This window comes from Saccopteryx leptura, chromosome 10, assembly GCF_036850995.1.
Source record: "Saccopteryx leptura isolate mSacLep1 chromosome 10, mSacLep1_pri_phased_curated, whole genome shotgun sequence".
Lineage (NCBI taxonomy): Eukaryota > Metazoa > Chordata > Mammalia > Chiroptera > Emballonuridae > Saccopteryx > Saccopteryx leptura.
In genome coordinates this window covers 50768451-50787831 of record NC_089512.1, presented here as the reverse complement: position 1 = coordinate 50787831, position 19381 = coordinate 50768451, and the positions used below count along the sequence as shown (strand labels likewise).

At 39.1% G+C, this 19381-nt stretch overlaps 1 protein-coding gene across 5 annotated transcripts in view; it reads left to right on the top strand.

The window, feature by feature from the left end:
* The window catches only part of FANCD2 (FA complementation group D2), an 84381-nt gene that overhangs the window by 9570 nt on the left and 55430 nt on the right, over window positions 1-19381 (top strand). For 3 of the 5 annotated variants that reach the window (XM_066351783.1, XM_066351782.1, XM_066351781.1), the window contains exons 3-14: window positions 555-695; window positions 1579-1646; window positions 1823-1926; window positions 2334-2394; window positions 3702-3754; window positions 7328-7406; window positions 9770-9894; window positions 11393-11480; window positions 12743-12847; window positions 14077-14177; window positions 14618-14723; window positions 16183-16218. In XM_066351783.1, the coding sequence (XP_066207880.1) occupies window positions 555-695; window positions 1579-1646; window positions 1823-1926; window positions 2334-2394; window positions 3702-3754; window positions 7328-7406; window positions 9770-9894; window positions 11393-11480; window positions 12743-12847; window positions 14077-14177; window positions 14618-14723; window positions 16183-16218 (1067 nt within the window). The remainder of the gene's footprint in view (window positions 1-554; window positions 696-1578; window positions 1647-1822; window positions 1927-2333; window positions 2395-3701; window positions 3755-7327; window positions 7407-9769; window positions 9895-11392; window positions 11481-12742; window positions 12848-14076; window positions 14178-14617; window positions 14724-16182; window positions 16219-19381) is intronic. The other 2 variants (XM_066351784.1, XM_066351785.1) reach the window with 2 other exon arrangements.

Below are 19381 nucleotides of genomic sequence, written 5' to 3'. Positions count from 1 at the left end.
CCGATCGGGCGCATGCGGGAGTCTGTCTGACTGTCTCTCCCGGTTTCTAGCTTCAGAAAAATAGGAAAAAAAAGAATGAGAACGTTGCCAGCCCCCCCAGAAAGCAATCCCCATCCTATTCCTAGTTGTAATCTTTTCTCCTTCTAGAAGTAAACACTGTTGCTGACATTATCAATAGGTTAGTTTTGCCTGATTTTGAACTTTCAAATGGAATCATACATCATATATATTCTTTGACTCCTTTTACTGAGCATTATGTTTGTGAGAGTCATCCATTTATGTCATTTCTAGTTTGGAGTTATTTAAATAACTAAATAAATGAGAGAAGCTTTTATGCTTTTTGATGTAAAAAAAATTAAAAGTAAAAATTTACTATACCATCAATTACAGTATAATTCTTCAGGAAACTATCAGATTTCCTCTTAGACTTACTATTTTAGGGTTTACATTTTTTTTTTAGTGTTTTCAGAAATATATTTGGAGCAGATTAGGGTTTACATTTTTATCTTTGCTTTACTATTTGTCACATTCCTGAAATTTTTGTCTATTTTCAGATGCCAGGAAGCAACCACTTTCCAAAAAGACAAGGAAATCTCATGTTTATAATGAAGTAGAAGAAAACGACAGTGCCTTTGTAACGCTTCTTAAGACATCAGGAATTATTCTTAAAACAGGAGAGAGTCAGAATCAGCTAGGTGATATTTTAATCTAAATCTTTTCTTTGGGTATAGTGAATCATGGATTTTCTAAATAGAAAAGCAATGAAAATTAAAAATGGAATACCATTTATCTTGAGACAATGATGAAATTGAAACTGCTTTTTAGAGACTTGTTACGGCCCTTGGTCCTGATAAATACATGTTAAGTAGAGTACTTACTTCTCTCCTCCCCTTTAGAAAAATATTATATACTAGTATTGCTTTGTGTTTTCTTGTGAAAAACTAAATACCCAGAGCGCAATTAGTTATGTGTCAGAATAATTTTAGAATATTTATAAAGCCATATAAAGCATGTAAGTGCCTATTTTTTGGCATAGATTATTTTATCTGGCTAAGATTATGGCATGTCTTTTTTATTTTGTTTTTATTTATTTTTAAGAGAGAAGAGAGGAGATAGTAAGACAGACTCCTGCATGCACCCCGACCCAGATCCACCCTGTAACCCCTGTGTAGGGGCGATGCTTAAATCATCCAAACTGTCCTTAGCATCTGAGGCTGATGCTTGGACCAGTAGAGCCACTGGCTATGGAAGGGGGAGAGGGAGGAGGAGAGAAGCAGATGGTCGTTTCTCTTGTGTGCCCTGATCAGGAATCAAACCCCGGATGTTTAAATTCTAGGCTGATGCTCTATCCACTGGGCAAACCGGCCAGGGCCATGGCATGTCTTTTTTAGAACACTTGGTAGCTATCCTCTGTGAAAGTTAAGTTTGTTTTACTGTGGGTTTCGAAGATTTGGCACTGAATTAGATTGTAAATATCATTATTTGTTTCATCAGATATGAAACGTAGGACTTAAGGAAAGTAAAACTATGGTAGGAGATGTTAAAAGCTTGTGACCAGCTATTCTTTTTTCCTCATAGCTGTGGATCAAATCGTTTTCCAAAAGAAGCTCTTCCAGACTCTGAGGAAACATCCTTCTTATCCCAAAGTATGTCTTTTCTCCCTAGTACTTTTACCTTTGCTGCCAGTATTGGGAATTTAAAGACACTGGCATAAAGTTGAATGCATTAGAATGATTTTTAGCTAACCCACAGCAAGTGTGAAACTAAAAATCGTACTCTTACTGTCTTCTTTCTCTTCTTTTCTTTTTTTAATTTCATTAAGATAATAGAAGAATTCATTAGTGGCCTGGAATCTTACATTGAGGACCAAGATATTTTTAGGAACTGCCTTTTGTCTTGTGAGCGTCTGCAGGATGAAGAAGCCAGGTGTGGACAGGAGGCATGGAGCATTGCTGAAATTTAGTCTGTTGCACTAACCAGTGGGGAAGGGTGGAGCAGGGTGGTGATGGTGATGCAGAGTACAATTTTTTGGAATTTCACTTTTGATTTATGGCTCTTTTCCTCAGAGTTTTATCCTGACCTGTAAATTTTTAAGTTTATGGTTATGAGACTAAACCAGAGTGTTTTCTAGAATGTGTTTCACCTGTGTTGATAGAAATTCAGCTCTCTACTTTTCCCTGGCTTAAAAGCCATCTTTTCATGTTCTGTATATCTTATCTACCAGTTTAGTTTTTCTTTAAAGACTATATATTTAACAAATTTTATGGAGAAAAAATAAGAAATACACTGAAACAAGAAAACCAAAATAGAAAACAAATTCCTTTTTTTTACAGCACGGGTACATCTTACTCTAAAAGCCTCATTAAATTGCTTCTGGGGATTGACATATTACAGGTGAGACTGGACCACTATTTTGTGAACATTTGTTGGGTGTGATTTGTGGTGTATGCCCAAGCATAAGTGTCTGGAGCACAGTAGAGGGCCTAATGGGAGGGTGTGGGTTTGCAACAGTTTACTATAGTCCTGTTGCTGATATGCATCTGGTAGGGCAGGATCTGTATCTTTGGTTGAGCTGATTAGTTCAATACATCTTGAAGTCTCATTTATTCCTTTGGCCTCTGTTTTCTCTTTCGAAAAGCTTCATTCTGTGTGCCGAGTCCCTTATATATCTCTACCATGCTCACATCTATGTCATCTCCCATTTAGCTCTTTATTATTAAATTTATTTTGCCCTTTTCCTTTCCTTTATCTTTTAATTTGCTGAGTAGACAATATATTGACAGTATGTATGTATGTATGTATTTATTTATTTTCAGTGAGAGGAGGGGAGGCAGAGAGATAGACTCCCACATGTGCCCTGACTGGGATCCACCAGGCAAGCCTACTAGGGGGGTGATGCTCTGCCTATCTGAGGCGATGTTCCACTGTTCAGCAACCAAGCTCTTAGTGTCTGAGGAAGAGGCCATGGAGCCATCCTCAGCGCCTGGGGCAAACTTGCTCTAGTTGAGCCATGGCTGCAGGAGGAAAAGAGAGAGAGCGGGAGGGAGAGAGAGAAGCTAGAGGGAGAGGGGGAGAGAAGCAGATGGGCACTTCTTCTGTGTGCCCTGACTGGGAATTGAACCCGGGACATCCACACACCGGACCAACGCTCTACCACTGAGTCAACTGCCAGGGCACACTGACACGTTTTAAACATCTCAATTATAAAACCGTGTATACAATGAAAAGTCTTCCATGCCATCCTCCATTTTTTCTCTTTATTTCTCTCCCACTGTTTATCTTTCTGTACTCTTATCTCTTCCCCTTTTTTGGAAATCTTGAATATAATTTAGTTAGTTTAAATCTAAGAGCACTCCTGTTTCTCTGAAGAGAAATCTTACTTTCTTGCATGTTAAAAGTCTGCATTACATGTGTTAACAGTTCTCGTCATACTTAATGATATTTTTGATTATTTATTTTAATAGTGCTTTGATAGACATTTTGCAATTTTTCAGAAGGCAAATTATTGATGTCTTTGTGTTCCAACACCTTAATATTCACAATTTAGGCAGTATTCATGTGGACATTCTTAAAACAAGAGGATTTCAATTATAGCAGGGATTTTCCTCCAAGAGCACTTGTTGTAGAGAATTATGGCCAATTATACAGTTCTGTTTTGTATTTTGAGACCATTTCCTAATTCCCTATGTCCTCTTTTTCAGCCTGCCATTATCAAAACCTTATTTGAAAAGTTGCCAGAATTTCTTTTTGAAAGGTAAGTGGAGTTATTCCAGAATGCTTAGATTACCGTGGTATACTTGAGTTTTTCTGGAAAGATTACTGTGGAACATCATTGATTTCTCTAAAGGTCATATTTCTCATGATGCCAGATTCTTAAGTGGCTACTGAAATTTTACTGGGGTATCTTTTTTTGAAATTTTACTTATTAATATGAAAACAGTGCCAGAAGGACACACAATCAACTGGTAATAGTAGTGATCTCCAAGGAAGGGAGCCAGCTGGCTGGAGTCACATATTCTCTGAATACTGTTCTTTACCTCTTTTTGTATTTTTTTTTTTTTGTATTTTTTTTTTCTGAAGTTGGAAACGGGGAGGCAGTCAGACAGACTCCCGCATGCACCTGACCGGGATCCACCCGGCATGCCCACCAGGGGGCGATGCTCTGTTGCAACCAGAGCCATTCCAGTGCCTGAGGCAGAGGTCATAGAGCCATCCTCAGCGCCCGGACCAACCTTGCTCCAATGGAGCCTTGGCTGCGGGAGGGGAAGAGCGAGACAGAGAGGGGGAGGGGTGGAGAAGCAGATGGGCGCCTCTCCTGTGTGCCCTGGCCGGGAATCGAACCCGGGACTCCTGCACGCCAGGCCGTCGCTCCACCACTGAGCCAACCGGCCAGGGCCTGTTCTTTACCTCTTAAGTTTTATAATATACCATTTTAAAAAAAATTTACTTACCATTTTTAAAAAAATTTACTTGGTCGAAGCTGGTTAGCTCAGTCAAGAGCATCATCCCGAAATCACAAAGTTGTGTGTTCGAGTCTAAGTTAGTGTACACACTGGAAGCAACTGAAGAATGCATGCCTCCCTTACCACTCCCCTCTCTCTCCCTTTTCTCTGTCTTTCTAAAAATCAAGAAAATTTTGGCCCTGACTATAGCTTGGTTGAGTGTTGTCCCGGTGTGTGGAGGTTGCTAGTTGGATTTCAGGTCAGGTCACATACAGGAGCAGTTCCATGTTCTTGTCTCCTCTCTCTCTCCTTGCCTCTCTCAAAAAAAAAATTTACTTTAAAAATAACTTAGAGCCTGACTTGTGGTGGTGGAGTAGATGAAGTGTTGATGTGGAGTGCTGAGGTTGCTGGTTCAAAACCCCATGTGTGCCCAGTCAAGACACATAGAAGAAGCAACTATGAGTTGTTCCTCCCCAATCCTTTCTCTCTCTCTCTCACTCTTCTCTCTCTAAAATCAATAAATAAAATCTTAAAAAAAAAAAACGTATAGAAAAGCCTAATAGAAAAGTAGATAATGGTCACGAATAGACAATTCAAAAAGAAGAAATACAAGAGCACCAAATATTTTTTTAAATGCTCAATTTCATTAATAATCAAAGACAGAAATTTAAAACAATAAATACATTTTTTTTTTCCATTCTCAGAAGATCTCCCTTGTTGAGGATAATGAACAGGCATGCTCATTGCTCGTGAACATATAAATTGGTTTAATCATTCTGAAGGAAGTAAGTTGTATATATCAAAATCTTATATTTAGCCCTGGCCAGTTGGCTCAGTGAATAGAGTGTCAGCCCAGCATGCTGATGTCCTGGGTTCAATCCCTAGTCGGGGCACATATGAGAAGCGACCATCTGCTTCTCTCCTCCCTGTCCCCCTTCTCTCTCTGTTCCCCTCCCACAGCCAGTGGCTTGATTGGTTCAAGCATCAGCCCCAGGCGCTGAGAATAACTTGGTTGGTCCAAGTGTCAGCCTCAGATGCTAAGTATAGCTAGGTTGATTTGAGCATCAACCCCAGACAGGTGGTACCGGATGGATCCCAGTCAGGGTGCATGTGGGAGACTATCTCCCCTTCCTTCACTTAAAAAAAAAAAACCCTTAGATTTTTGCATACCTTTTAATGCTCAATCATATCTCCTAATTTATCCTAAGGTAATAATTGTGAATAAAAGCAGTGATAAATAAGATTACTGTTTAAAGTAAGAAAAAAGGATAAAAAACTGAGATGTTCAACTATAGGAGGATGATTAAGTAAACTAGGTACATCCACACAGCAGAATATCATATGGACATTGAAATTATAAAGAGGACTATTTAATACCATGCATTAATTAAAAAAAATTACAAATCAATATTTACAGTTCAGCCTAGGACTGTTTTTAAAACATCAACATATACATACACGTATATGTGCATATCTTTTTATTTTTATTGATTTTAGAGAGAGAGAAAGAAAGGCAGGAAAATCGATCTGTTCCTGTATGTGTCCTGACTGCAATTGAACCGACAACCTCTGCACATCAGACAATGCTCTAACCAACTGAGCTGTCTGGCCAGGGCATATATATGTATATCAATAATGGATATCCTCTGAAAGACAGGATTATAGGTCATTTTAATTTTCTTCCTATGTATTTTTTCAGGGTTTTGAATATAATAATAATAAGCTTGGAGATTTACCCTCAAAAATTTGTGATTTGTCTGAATGGCTCACACTGGATACTTTAGGTCCTGGCTAAATCTTTTTTAGCAGTTAAATTTGATGGTAGTAAACAGAGACTGAGAGTGCTGTCTAGAAAAGAAACTGGAGATGGTCCAAAATTTCAGATATAGGAGGTTGAGAGGAAGGCAGAGAAGGTCATTTTGGGGAAATAATAACAACTGAGGCAACATTTTTTACCTATAAATGGTTTTCAATACTTTCACAAACAATATAATTTGACCTGCCACATTTTCATAGCAGTATGCTTACCACATTGCTGCTTTTCACCTTTAGAAAATACTCATCTTACTTACTTTTTAAAAGTTTGTTACCTTTTAAAAAAAATTTTATATACTGATTTTAATGAGAGAGGAAGGGGAGAGAGAGAGAGAGAGAAAGGAATATTGATCTGTTCCTGTATGTGCTGTGACCAGGGATCAAACTGGCAACCTCTGTGCTTCAGGATGACACTCTAACCAACTGACCTATCTGTCCAGGGCTACCATTATTTTTTAAAATTGTTTATAACAGATACTCTCCAGACCTTTCTTTCCCTCTCTGTATACAGTCCCCAGATGTAGCCATGGTTAACTGTTTAGTGCCTCTTATTGCAGACATTTTTCTCAGGGTATATAAGCATATAGCTCATGCTTTTTTTTTTTTGGACAGAGACAGAGAGCGAGTCAGAGAGAGGGATAGATAGGGACAGACAGACAGGAAGGAAGAGATGAGACGCATCAATTTTTTGTTGTTGTGGCACTTTAGTTGTTCATTGATTGCTTTCTCATATGTGCCTTGACTGTGGGGTTACAGCAGGCCGTGTAACCCCTTGCTCAAGCCAGCAACCTTGGGTCCAAGCTGGTGAGCTTTGCTCAAGTCAGATGAACCCGCGCTCAAGCTGGCGACTTCAGGGTCTTGAACCTGGGTCCTCTGCATCCCAATCTGACGCTCTATCCACTGCGCCACTGCCTGGTCAGGCTGCTTATACTTTTTTGTTTCACATATTTGTCTAGCGCAGTGCACAAGGCATAGTAATTGTTCAGTAAATGTTCATTAATGGCTAAAATGCTTGCTGTTGTGTAAGTCAGAAAGGCTAAGTTCCTTGTTCTCTTATCCTAACATTTCAGCACGAACAGTGATGGAATCAACATGCCTCGACTCATCATCAGTCAACTGAAATGGCTTGACAGCATTGTAGATAGCAAGGTAGGCTTTGGGACTTTTTCTGACTCTGAGATTTAGAGACCACATTTTCCACACTTAAACAAACTTTTGGAATTCACAGGATGTCCCCCACCATCGTGTTCTAAACAGAAAAATTCACGTTTTTTAAAATCTATCCATTAACTTTTCAGCTTTGATAATTTAAGAATCGTAGGCATTTCACCCTTTAAGTTTCTCAAAAAAAAAAGAAATTTACCTACTTATGATGGCTAGCTATCATTTATCAAATACATTAAATATTTGGAAAGAAGTTTAGTTTTTCAAAGAACATAATTACTGTGTTTTATTTCTCAGAAGTGATGAGATCCCAAACCACTGCACTTCACTGTAAATGTTTTAATTTTTTTATAAACAGTAGTCTCCACTTATCTGCAGTTTTGCTTTTTGTGGTTTCAGTTACCTGTGGTCAACCATGGTAAGAAAATTTTAAATTTTCCCAACTTTTGAATTTTTCTGCTCCTGACATACAACTGTTGACACCATCATGACTCGATGGTCCAGGATCACCTGACACAGATAGATCCTCCTTCTGACAATATGTCAAAAGGTCAATAGTAGCCTAATGTTGCAGCACAGCATCTGCATCATTCATTTCACTACATCCTAAACATGTAGGCATTGTATCATCTCACATCATTTCAAGAAGAAGGGCAAATACAATACAATAAGATATTTTGAAAGCAAGACCATAGTCACATAACTTTTATTACAGTATATTGTAATTGTTCTATTTTATTATTATTGTTAATCTTTTACTGTGCCTAATTTATAAATTAAAAAGTTTATCATAGGTAGCCTGACCAGGCGGTGGCGCAGTGGATAGAGCGTCGGACTGGGATGCGGAGGACCCAGGTTCGAGACCCTGAGGTCGCCAGCTTGAGTGAGGGCTCATCTGATTTGAGCAAGGCTCACCAGCTTGAGCCCAAGGTCGCTGGCTCGAGCAAGGGGTCACTCGGTGTACTGTAGCCCCCTGGTCAAGGCACATATGAGAAATCAATCAATGAACAACTGAGGAACCGCAAAGAAGAATTGATGTTTCTCATCTCTCTCCTTTCCTGTCTGTCTGTCCCTATCTGTCCCTCTCTGTGACTCTCCCTGTCTCTGCCACACACACACACAAAAAAAGTTTATCATAGGTATGTATTATTAGAAAAGCCATAGATATATAGGGTTTGGTATTATCCATGGTTCAGGCATCCACTGGAGATGAGGGGTGACTAGTGTATTGAAGAAAATTTCAGAAGGTTTTTTATTTATTATTTATCTTATTTTTATTTTTTATTTTTTTTAGGTGAGAGGTGGAGAGATAGAGAGGCAGACTCCCGCATGCCCCTTGACCGGGAGCCACCTTGCAACCCCATCTGGGGCCAGTGCTCGAGTACCAAGCTATTTTTAGTGCTGAGGTTGACACTGAGACCAGCAGAACTATCCTGAGTGCCTGAGGCTATGCTTGGACCAATGGAGCCACTGGCTGCAGGAAGGGATGAGGGAGAGAAGGGGGAGATGGAGGGGAGAAGAAACTGATGGTCGCATCTTCTGTGTGCCCTAACCAGGAATCAAACACAGGATGTCCATACGGTGGGCCGACACTCTATCCACTGAGTCACCAGCCAGGGCAGAAAGTATTTGCAATTGTTATTTGTTATCAAACACCTTGGTAAAGTTGAATCTGTTTTGAGCCTAGTGCTTAAGGTTCATTTCATTTCAGAGTTCTTAAAATCATTTGTTAGTTTCTGTTAGATATTCCAATACTAAATCTACTTGGAAGAATATGAATTCTGGAATCTCATCTGGGTTGGAATTTTAGGTCTGCCATTTGTCTATCATTGAGCAACATATATCTCCACATTTTAAAAATGGGAGTTGTTGCAGAAACCCCCTAAAGTTATGAATGTTAAATGAAATGAAGTATATAATAGACCAATTGGATAATATACATAATATACTATCTACTCTTTTTTCTATTTACCACCCCAGTATGAAAATTTCTGGCTTGACCTGTGGTGGTGCAGTAGATAAAGTGCTGAACTAGAACGCTGAAGTCCCTGGTTCGAAACCCTGGGCTTGCCTGGTCAAGGCACATATGGGAGTTGATGCTTCCTGCTCCTCCACTCTTTTCTTTCACTTTCTCTCTCTCTCTCCTTTCTAAAATGAATAAATAAAATCTTTAAAAAAAAAAAAAGAAAATTTTGGGGTTAATTAGCTCTGAATTTTGACTTTGAGCTTGAGTGTGTGTGTAGATGTCATATTTTACACAAAATAATTCCAGGTCTATACTTCACAAGTAGGAAGTCTTTCTCTACTCTGGGAATAGGCTCCAGTTCTAATAGTCTCCTCCACTGCAGGATCTCACCACTAAGATCATGCAGCTGATCAGTATTGCTCCAGTGTACCTTCAGCATGACTTCATCACCAGCCTACCTGAGATCGTAGGGGATTCCCAGCATGCTGACGTGGGGAAAGAACTCAGGTGAGTAAGCACCTGGTTGCCATCCTAAACAAGGCTCACTCTGGGAACCTTATCATTGCAGTATGAAAAGAGTAGTAGTAACGTGTTCCTTTAAGAAGATGATACCTACCTATAATGAGTGGGCTTTGGCATTTGACTTGTTATTCTAATAATGAGTATGTATACTTTTTTTTTTAGTGAGAGAGAGACAGAGGCAGACAGACAGGTAGGGAGAGAGATGAGAAACAGCAACTCGTAGTTGCATGTTTTTTAGTTGTTCATTGATTGCTTCTCATATGTGTCTTGACTGGTGGGCTCTAGCTGATCCAGTGACCCCTTGCACAAGCCAGTGACCTTGGGCTTCAAGCCAGCGACATTTGGGCTCAAGCCAGCAACCATGGAGTCATGTCTATGATCCCACGCTCAAGCTGGTGACCCCACACTCATGCTTATGAGCCTGCACTTAAGCTGATGAGCCTGTGCTCAAGACAGCAACCTCAAGGTTTTGAACCTGAGTCTTCAACATCCCAGGTTGACACTCTGTCCACTGAGCAACCACCTGGTCAGGCTGTTTTCTTTTAAAGGTATATCTGTTGTGAATATTCGGCCTGGTGTATGAATTTGGTCTGTGGAGACTTAAACATGATCCCTTTGTTTCATTAGCATTTCCTCCACCCAAGAGGTCCTCAGTCATGACTGCACATCCAAATCATTTGTGGAGCTTATTAAACATCTACATTCTTTGATCCCTAACCAAGTCATTAAAATGCACATTGTTGTATCAGATCCCATTGCCAAGACTCACTGCTTACTATCATTTACGTGAAAAATAGTAATTCGTAGAGCAATAATTAAGAAGGGGAGAACAATGCTTATGTAACAATGTTTCTGTTTTAATGAAACTTCTTGTTTATCCTAGTAGTAGGAGTTTAAAAAAATTTGGTTTGTAATGCTTTTTTTTCTCTAGCTGTCTCCAAAGCTATCCAAAAATGTTCAGTGATTTCTTGCCTTTGTACTTTTGAGCAGGATACTCCTGCTGGGTATAGCGTTGTGCCATCCACTTTGCCTGCTTAATCCCAGCTTGTCCTTTTACATAGCCTTAGAATCTGTCACTGTCCTTTCCTTCTGTACCCTGTGCTCCTGTAGCATCCTGCACAGGCATCTATCATATTTATCACACGTCATTGTAATTGTAGGTTTTTTCCCCCCTTATCTCAGGAAGACTATACATCAAACTCAATGGTGGGTTACCTCTGGGTAGTGGGGATGGTGAGGAGGAAGGCATATTGTTTCTTTTCTGTTGTTTGATTTTTTTATAATGACCATGTGTTTGTTTATTTATTTTTAATTTTTATTTTAGTATGACTTTTTTTAACCAGAAAAAATTTTAATGAAACATATAAACAAATTTGATGGGAAGTATGTTCTTTCTTCTAATACTCTGAGTGATTTTCCCAAGTTGTTATCTGTCCAGTTCTATTAAAAGTTGTATGGCTTTTCTTTTTTCTACCACTCACAGTGACCTTCTAACAGAGAATACTTCACTCACCGTGCCCATCCTGGATGTCCTTTCCAGCCTCCAACTTGACCCACAGCTTTTGTCTAAGGTAGAAAAGGCTCTGGTCTCCAGAAGCAGAGCTAGCTTTCTCACCTTTCACAACCAGTGTCAGTCAATTATTGCCTTGGAGCAGTTGTATGTAATGAAATTTTTCTCTTGAAACAATATTGAATGACATTTGATCTTTTTTGTTCTTTCCAATGAATTTCCTGTGCCATATTATGATAGAATCACTGCTCTGTTATAAGCAGTAAGTTTAAGTGGTAATCTATACTGCCTGAATATTTTCAAACTATTCCCCATAGGAATGACAATTGTGTGTGTGTGTGTGTGTGTGTGTGTGTGTGTGTGTGTGTGTGTGTGTGTGTGTGTGTGAGACAGAGTCAGACAGAGGGACAGATAGGGACAGACAGGAACGGACAGAGATGAGAAGCATCAATCATCAGTTTTTCGTTGCAGCACCTTAGTTGTTCATTGATTGCTTTCTCATATGTGCCTTGACCGTGGGCCTTCAGCAGACTGAGTAACCCCTTGCTCAAGCCAGCGACCTTGGGTCCAGGCTGGTGAACTTTGCTCAAACTAGATGAGCCCATGTTCAAGCTGGCAATCTCGGGGTTTCGAACCTGGGTCTTCCGCGTCTCAGTCTGACGCTCTATCCACTGTGCCACCGCCTGGTCAGGCAGGCATGACAATTTTTTATGCTTTCCTCTAGCCAGTGGAAAATTCAGGTACCAAAATGTAAGGTCATAACATGCATTTATCACAAGAAGCTTTGATGTTAACAATTGAGAGCTTGTGATTTGGGAAAAAATAAAACAAGGTGTTTTTCTTCCTAAATTACATGTGAGAAAACTGAGTATGAGAAGTGATTTTTCTTTTTTTTTTTTAGCAAGAGAAAAGGAGAGAAAGGGAGGGGGAGAGAGGGACAGACAGACAAAGGGAGAGAGCTGAGAAGCATCAACTTCTTGTTATGGCACCTCAGTTGTTCATTGATTGCTTTCTCATGTGTGCCATGACTGGGGGGTTCCAGATGAACCAGTGACCCCTTGCTTAAGCCAGCGACTTTGAGCTTCAAGCCGGTGACCTTTGGGCTAAAGCCAGTGACCCCACGATCAAGCTAGTGAGCCCACGCTCAAGTTGGTGACCTCGGGGTTTCAAACCTGGTCCTTAGTGTCCCAGTTTGATGCTCTATCCACTGTGCCATCGCTTGGTCAGGCGAGAAGAGATTTTTGTAATTTTACCTACCGAGTTAGTACTAGGTTGAAGTATTAATATGAAACTGTTTAAGGTTTTTGTGCATTTCATGTTTAGGTCCGCCAATTGGTAATCAGTAAGCTGTCATCAGTCAAATTGGACGACTTACCTGTGATAATCAAATTCATTCTTCATTCCATAACAGCCACGGATGCACTTGAGGTAACCTATTATTTCCCAACAAATACCAGTAGGGTGCTAGATCCTAGAGAGTGTAGAGAGAGTGGTGCCGTTGTGAAACTCAGCAATTGAAAAAGATTAAACTAGCCCTGGCTAGCTGGCTCAGTTGTAGAGTGTTGGCCTGTTGTGTGGAGGTCCCGGGTTCAATTCCTGGCCAGGGCACACAGGAGAAGCGCCCATCTGCTTCTCCATCCTTCCCCCTCTCCTTCCTCTATCTCTCTCTTCCCCTCCTGCAGCCAAGGCTCCATGGAGCAAAGTTGGCCTGGGCGCTGAGGATGGCTCCATGGCCTCCGCCTCAGGCGCTAGAATGGCTCTGGTTCCAATGGAACAACACCCCAGATGGACAGAACATCGCCCCCTAGTGGGCATACCGGGTGGATCCTGGTCAGGCGTATGCGGGAGTCTGTCTCTGCCTCCCTGCTTCTCACATCAGAAAAATACAAAATAAATAAAAAAGACTAAACTAGATGAAGATAAATTATTTAAATTAATAAGTTCTAATGGTTCTTCTCATTCCCAAACTAATTGATAATGCTCATTAGTCCAGATGGTATTCAGGAGAGAGAGTGGAACTACTAACCAACTTTATTGTTCTGTATAAGCTGCTAAAGGTTATATTTGCTATTTCAGTATAATACCTCAAGTTCCAGAATTTTGAAGGGCATGACACTATTCTTTCATTAGCTATTTTCAGCAACTCTCCTTCTTTTCTTTCTCTTTTCGTCAAAGGGAGAGAGATAGAGAGAGAGAGCGAGCAGGCATGCATGGGAAAGACAGACAGGAAGGGAGAGAGATGAGAATCATTAACTCATATTTGTGGCACCTTAGTTCATTGATCGTTTTCTCATATGTGCCTTGATTTGGGATTCCAGCTGAGCCAGAGACCCCTTGCTCAAGCCAGTCAACTTGAGCTTCATGCCTGTTGGGCTCAAGCCAGCAACCATGGGGTGATGTCTATGATTCCATGCTGTAACTGGTAAGCATGCTCAAGCTGGTGACCTCGGGGTTTTGAATCTGAGTCCTCAGCATCCCAGGCCGACACTGTGCTACCGCCTGGTTAGGCAACTCTTTTTCAAATTGCCTTGTCTAACATTTAACAATTCTACTTCCTTAGTCTTTCAGGAGATTGTTACAGTTATCTTGAGAGACTGGATTGTACCTCCTATCTACTGTGCACAAGCAGAACACATAGCTAATATTTATTTTCGCAGGTAATTTCTGAACTTCGGGAGAAGTTGGATCTGCAGCATTGTATTTTGCCATCAAGGTTGCAGGCTTCCCAAAGCAAGTTGAAAAATAAAGGACGAACAAGGTATAAGCTCATCAACTGTTACTATTCTTACTTTTACATAGGCAAGGAAAGTTTTCTGACATTTATCCTGAAGCCAGGGCAGTAGATCTTAATACTTACAACTATAAGTAATGGTGGTAATATTATATTCATGTAATACTGTACATTTTTTCAATTCATATATGTACATAGATACTGCTCACAGAAATTAGGGGATATTTTATCGCTTCATATTCATTTTGTAATATTCCTTAATTTTTGTGAGCAGATATATATGATTTGTATGTGTATTCTCTTGGCTAGTCACATGAATCCCAAATAGATTGGCATATGAGTATTAGCCATTTTGCACATGAAGGTATGACTTGTTCCAAGGTACATGGCTAGTAAACAGGAACCCAGATCTTACAGATTCCTCTCTGTTACGTAGAAGAATGATTTTTCCCCCTTCTGCTACTTAGTTCCTCAGGAAATCAAGAAAACAGCAAGGACTGTGTTTTTCTTCTCTTTGATGTAATAAAGTCAGCTGTTAGATATGAGAAAACCATTTCAGAAGCCTGGATTAAGGTGAGTGAGATCTTTGGAACTTTGAACATTAAAGAGGAAGTGGGTGGCAATTAGTGACAGATTTGTAAGCGAAGGTAAGTTGAAATAAAACTCTTAAAAAAAAAGATTTTGTTTTTAATAGAAAAAATTTTATGACCACTAAATACACAAGGTAAATTAAACTTTTAAAAAGAAAAATTATTGTAAGAGCAATGGAACTTGAGTAATAAATGTACTGAAACAATCTTTTGAAATAAACCACCTCTAGAGAAAAACATTAATTCATACAAGACTCTATTAAAGTGCATAAAAAGGAAATTTTAGAATTTATACCAAAGGAGCATTTATAAATACATGAAGCCCATCCTCAATGTAATATAGCCTTGGTCTTAATATAGTCTGCTTCTTAGTAGTGCCTCATAAATAGTTTGTTCCAAAAGTTGAAAATTCCTAACCCTAACAAGCAATTTTCATTATTCATAGCTGTAATGAATAATTTTGGCAACAGAATAAGTCTTAATTCTTACTTTGCTAATTCTCTAAAGTCATCTCAGTCTCACAAAAAACAGCTAATTATTGTTTTGAATGAAAATTGACAGAAAAGGGATATTTTCAGACCATTGAAACCATAAATACTTATATGTAAAAATAAAACAAAAAGTAAATTTTAGGATATCTTTAGATTTTAATTTTTTAAAAGACATTAATCATTTTCTGCAATGGTAGATTAAAATAATGAAAAGAATAACTTGTGGAGCCAACAGTTACACAGTTACCTTCTCAGGGCAATGGTAAGACCTGTGCAGAAATGCTGAGTGACAGTCACGCCTATCACTGACATTATGCAGCTTCCTACAAAGTCAACCTGCTATAATTTTTTAAATACTCACTTTTAAAACTTGCTCAATTTTAAAACAAACATCATCATGGAGTTAACTCATATATGCTTGTTTGCTTTTTTTTTTTTTTTTTTTTTTTTTTTTTTTTCCGAAGCTGGAAACGGGGAGGCAGTCAGACAGACTCCCACATGCGCCCGACCGGGATCTACCCGGCACACCCACCAGGGGGCGATGCTCTGCCCATCCTGGGCGTCGCTCTGCGGTGACCAGAGCCACTCTAGCGCCTGGGGCAGAGGCCAAGGAGCCATCCCCAGCGCCCAGGCCATCTTTTGCTCCAATGGAGCCCTGGCTGCGGGAGGGGAAGAGAGAGACAGGGAGGAAGTAGAGGGGGAGGGGTGGAGAAGCAAATGGGCGCTTCTCCTGTGTGCCCTGGCCGGGAATCGAACCCAGGACTTCCGCATGCCAGGCCGACGCTCTACCACTGAGCCAAACGGCCAGGGCCAGAAATAAAACTATTAAAAGTCATGCAAGTAGAAGTGATAGATGGTGGTAGTTTGGTTCACAAGAGAACAGGGCATGCTGAATAAGGTGAAACATGTTCTGCTAATGTGTTTTGATGTAGGTGACCTTTGTTTTTCCAGGCTATTGAATGCATTGCCCCAGAGTCTGAACACAAGGTAATGTTCATGTATTATGAACTTTAAGTTCTAAAATTAGTGACATTGGCTAGTGGGGTTTTTTTTCTGCTTCCTTTTTTCCAATCATCCCTTCTGTGCCTCCTCTATCTGCTTTAATAAAAATTAGCTGTCTGAGGAAGGTAATATGAGGGGTGACTTGCCAGATGGTCGTCCCTACTCATTTATTTTGGTAATAAAATCAGCCTAAAATATTCATAAGGGAAAATATTAACATTCCAAACAAGTATAGTGAGTTGTAGTCAAAGAAGCCAAGTCCCTACTTCTGAGAAGTTAAAGCCTGGATTCACCTGTGTCATCATTCCAGTCCCTATATCTGTCTGATTGCCCTTCCTCCCACCTAAAAGAATTGTCAGGATAGTGTCATTCCATGTTTTACTTCCCTTTGCCCGTGTAGACCAGACCAGAGTTAATCCATCCACTGTCAAGATAATGGTACTGAATCTGTCTTAATTCTGGAAATATTTTCTTCTCTCAAGAAGCCAGATGATTCCATTTCTTATATACTAATTAGTTTCCTTTAAGGGTTTTGTTTTTTAGTTGGAATCTGTTTTGTTTTGTGGGTTTTTTGTTAGTTGGATTATTTAATTATTGGATGACTATTTTTAAAGCTTTTGAAATACTGAATAAAGCAATGAAAAGGTCAATTTTTAGTGTGTGTGTGGAGTCAAAATACTCTTAACACAACTGTTTTATTTTTTGCATGACTCTTGATCACCTGCATACTTATTTTTATAGATTTCTAATCATTGTATAAATATAATTTTGCATTCTGATTTTTTCTATTGCTATTATGTCATAAGCTTTTTGCATACTTCTGTATTGTCTTTAGTGTCATTTTTAATAGCTGTATTCTGTTTTGTTCCAATGATCCCCAATTTTGGTGTCTAAAAAGGGCCTTAAGTGATCAATGTCACAAGTAATTTTTTTTTAATTAGAACATATAACCTTCATTAAAATATCTTAACATATTAGTTTCAGGTGTACTACATAATGATTCAGTATTTGTGTATGTTGCAAAATGATCACCATAAATCTAGTTAACATTCATCACCACACAGCTACAAATTTTTTTTCTTGTTATCTACCCTCTAAGCAACTTTCAAATATATAGTACAATATTATTAACTATAGGCACCATGCTGTACATTACATCCTCATCAGTTATTTTATAACTTGAAATTAATACCTTTAAACTACCTTCACCCATTTTGTCCTTCCCCCACTCCCTGCCTTTGGCAACCACCGATATGTTCTCTGTATCTATGAGATTGGGTTTTTTGTTTTATGTTTATTTTTAGGTTCCACAAATAAGTGAGATAGTGTGGTATTTGTCTTTCTCTGTCTGACTTATTTACTGAGCATAATGCTCTAAAGGTCCATTCATGTTGCAAATGGCAAGGTATATATTATGCCACATTTTATTTATCCATTCATCCATCGGTGGATGCTTAGGTTGTTTTCATGTCATCGCATTGAAAGTAGTGCTGGAGATGCAGACATCTTTTCAAATTAGTGTTTTTGTTTTCTTCAGATAAATACTCAGTAGTAGACTTGCTGGATCATATGGTAGTTATTAAGGAAAATCATTCTTCTAAATTTTCCCCCTATATTTGCATAGGTTGTATGTGTGTGTGAGTACAGGCATGTTCACTCTTATACATATATGGACTTATATATTGTTTTTACAAAAATGGAATTTTATGGCTCTGGCTGGATAACTCAGTTGGTGAGAGTGTTGTCCTGATACACCAGGGGTTGGGAACCTATGGCTCGCGAGCCAGATGTGGCTCTTTTGATGGCTGCATCTGGCTTGCTGACAAATCTTTTTTTTTTTTTTTAATTTATTTTTTTAATGGGGCGACATCAATAAATCAGGATACATATATTCAAAGATAACATGTCCAGGTTATCTTGTTGTTCAATTATGTTGCATACCCATCACCCAAAATTAGATTGTCCTCTGTCATCTTCTATCTAGTTTTCTTTGTGCCCCTCCCCTTCCCCCTTTCCCTCTCCCTCTCTCCCCTCCCCCCATAACCACCACACTCTTATCAATGTCTCTTAGTCTCACTTTTATGTCCCACCTACGTATGGAATAATGCAGTTCCTGTTTTTTTCTGATATACAATACTTATTTCACTTCGTATAATGTTATCAAGATCCCACCATTTTGCTAAAAATGATCCGATGTCATCATTTCTTATGGCTGAGTAGTATTCCATAGTGTATATGTGCCACATCTTCTTTATCCAGTCATCTATTGACGGGCTTTTTGGTTGTTTCCATGTCCTGGCCACTGTGAACAATGCTGCAATAAACATGGGGCTGCATGTGTCTTTACGTATCAATGTTTCTGAGTTTTTGGGGTATATACCCAGTAGAGGGATTGCTGGGTCATAAGGTAGTTCTATTTTCAGTTTTTTGAGGAGCCACCATACTTTTTTCCATAATGGTTGTACTACTTTACATTCCCACCAACAGTGTATGAGGGTTCCTTTTTCTCCACAGCCTCTCCAACATTTGCTGTTACCTGTCTTGTTAATAATAGCTTATCTAACAGGTGTGAAGGTGGTATTTCATTGTAGTTTTGATTTGCATTTCTCTAATAACTAAAGAAGATGAGCATCTTCATATATCTGTTGGCCATTTGTATTTCTTCCTGGAAGAAGTGTCTGTTCATGTCCTCTTCCCATTTTTTTATTGGATTGTTTGTTTGTTTGTTGTTGAGTTTTATGAGTTCTTTGTATATTAGGCCCTTATCTGAGCTGTTGTTTGAAAATATCATTTCCCATTTAGTTCATTCCCTGTCTGTTTATTTTGTTATCAGTTTCCCTTGCTGAGCAAAAACTTCTTAGTCTGATGTAGTCCCATTCATTAATTTTTGCCTTCACTTCTCTTGCCTTTGGAGTCAAATTCATAAAATGCTCTTTAAAACCCAGTTCCATGAGTTTAGTACCTATGTCTTCTTCTATATACTTTATTGTTTCAGGTCTTATGTTTAGATCTTTGATCCATTTTGAGTTAATTTTAGTACAGGGGGACAAACTGTAGTCCAGTTTCATTCTTTTGCATGTGGCTTTCCAGTCTTCCCAGCACCATTTGTTGAAGAGGCTTTCTTTTCTCCATAGTGTGTTGTTGGCCC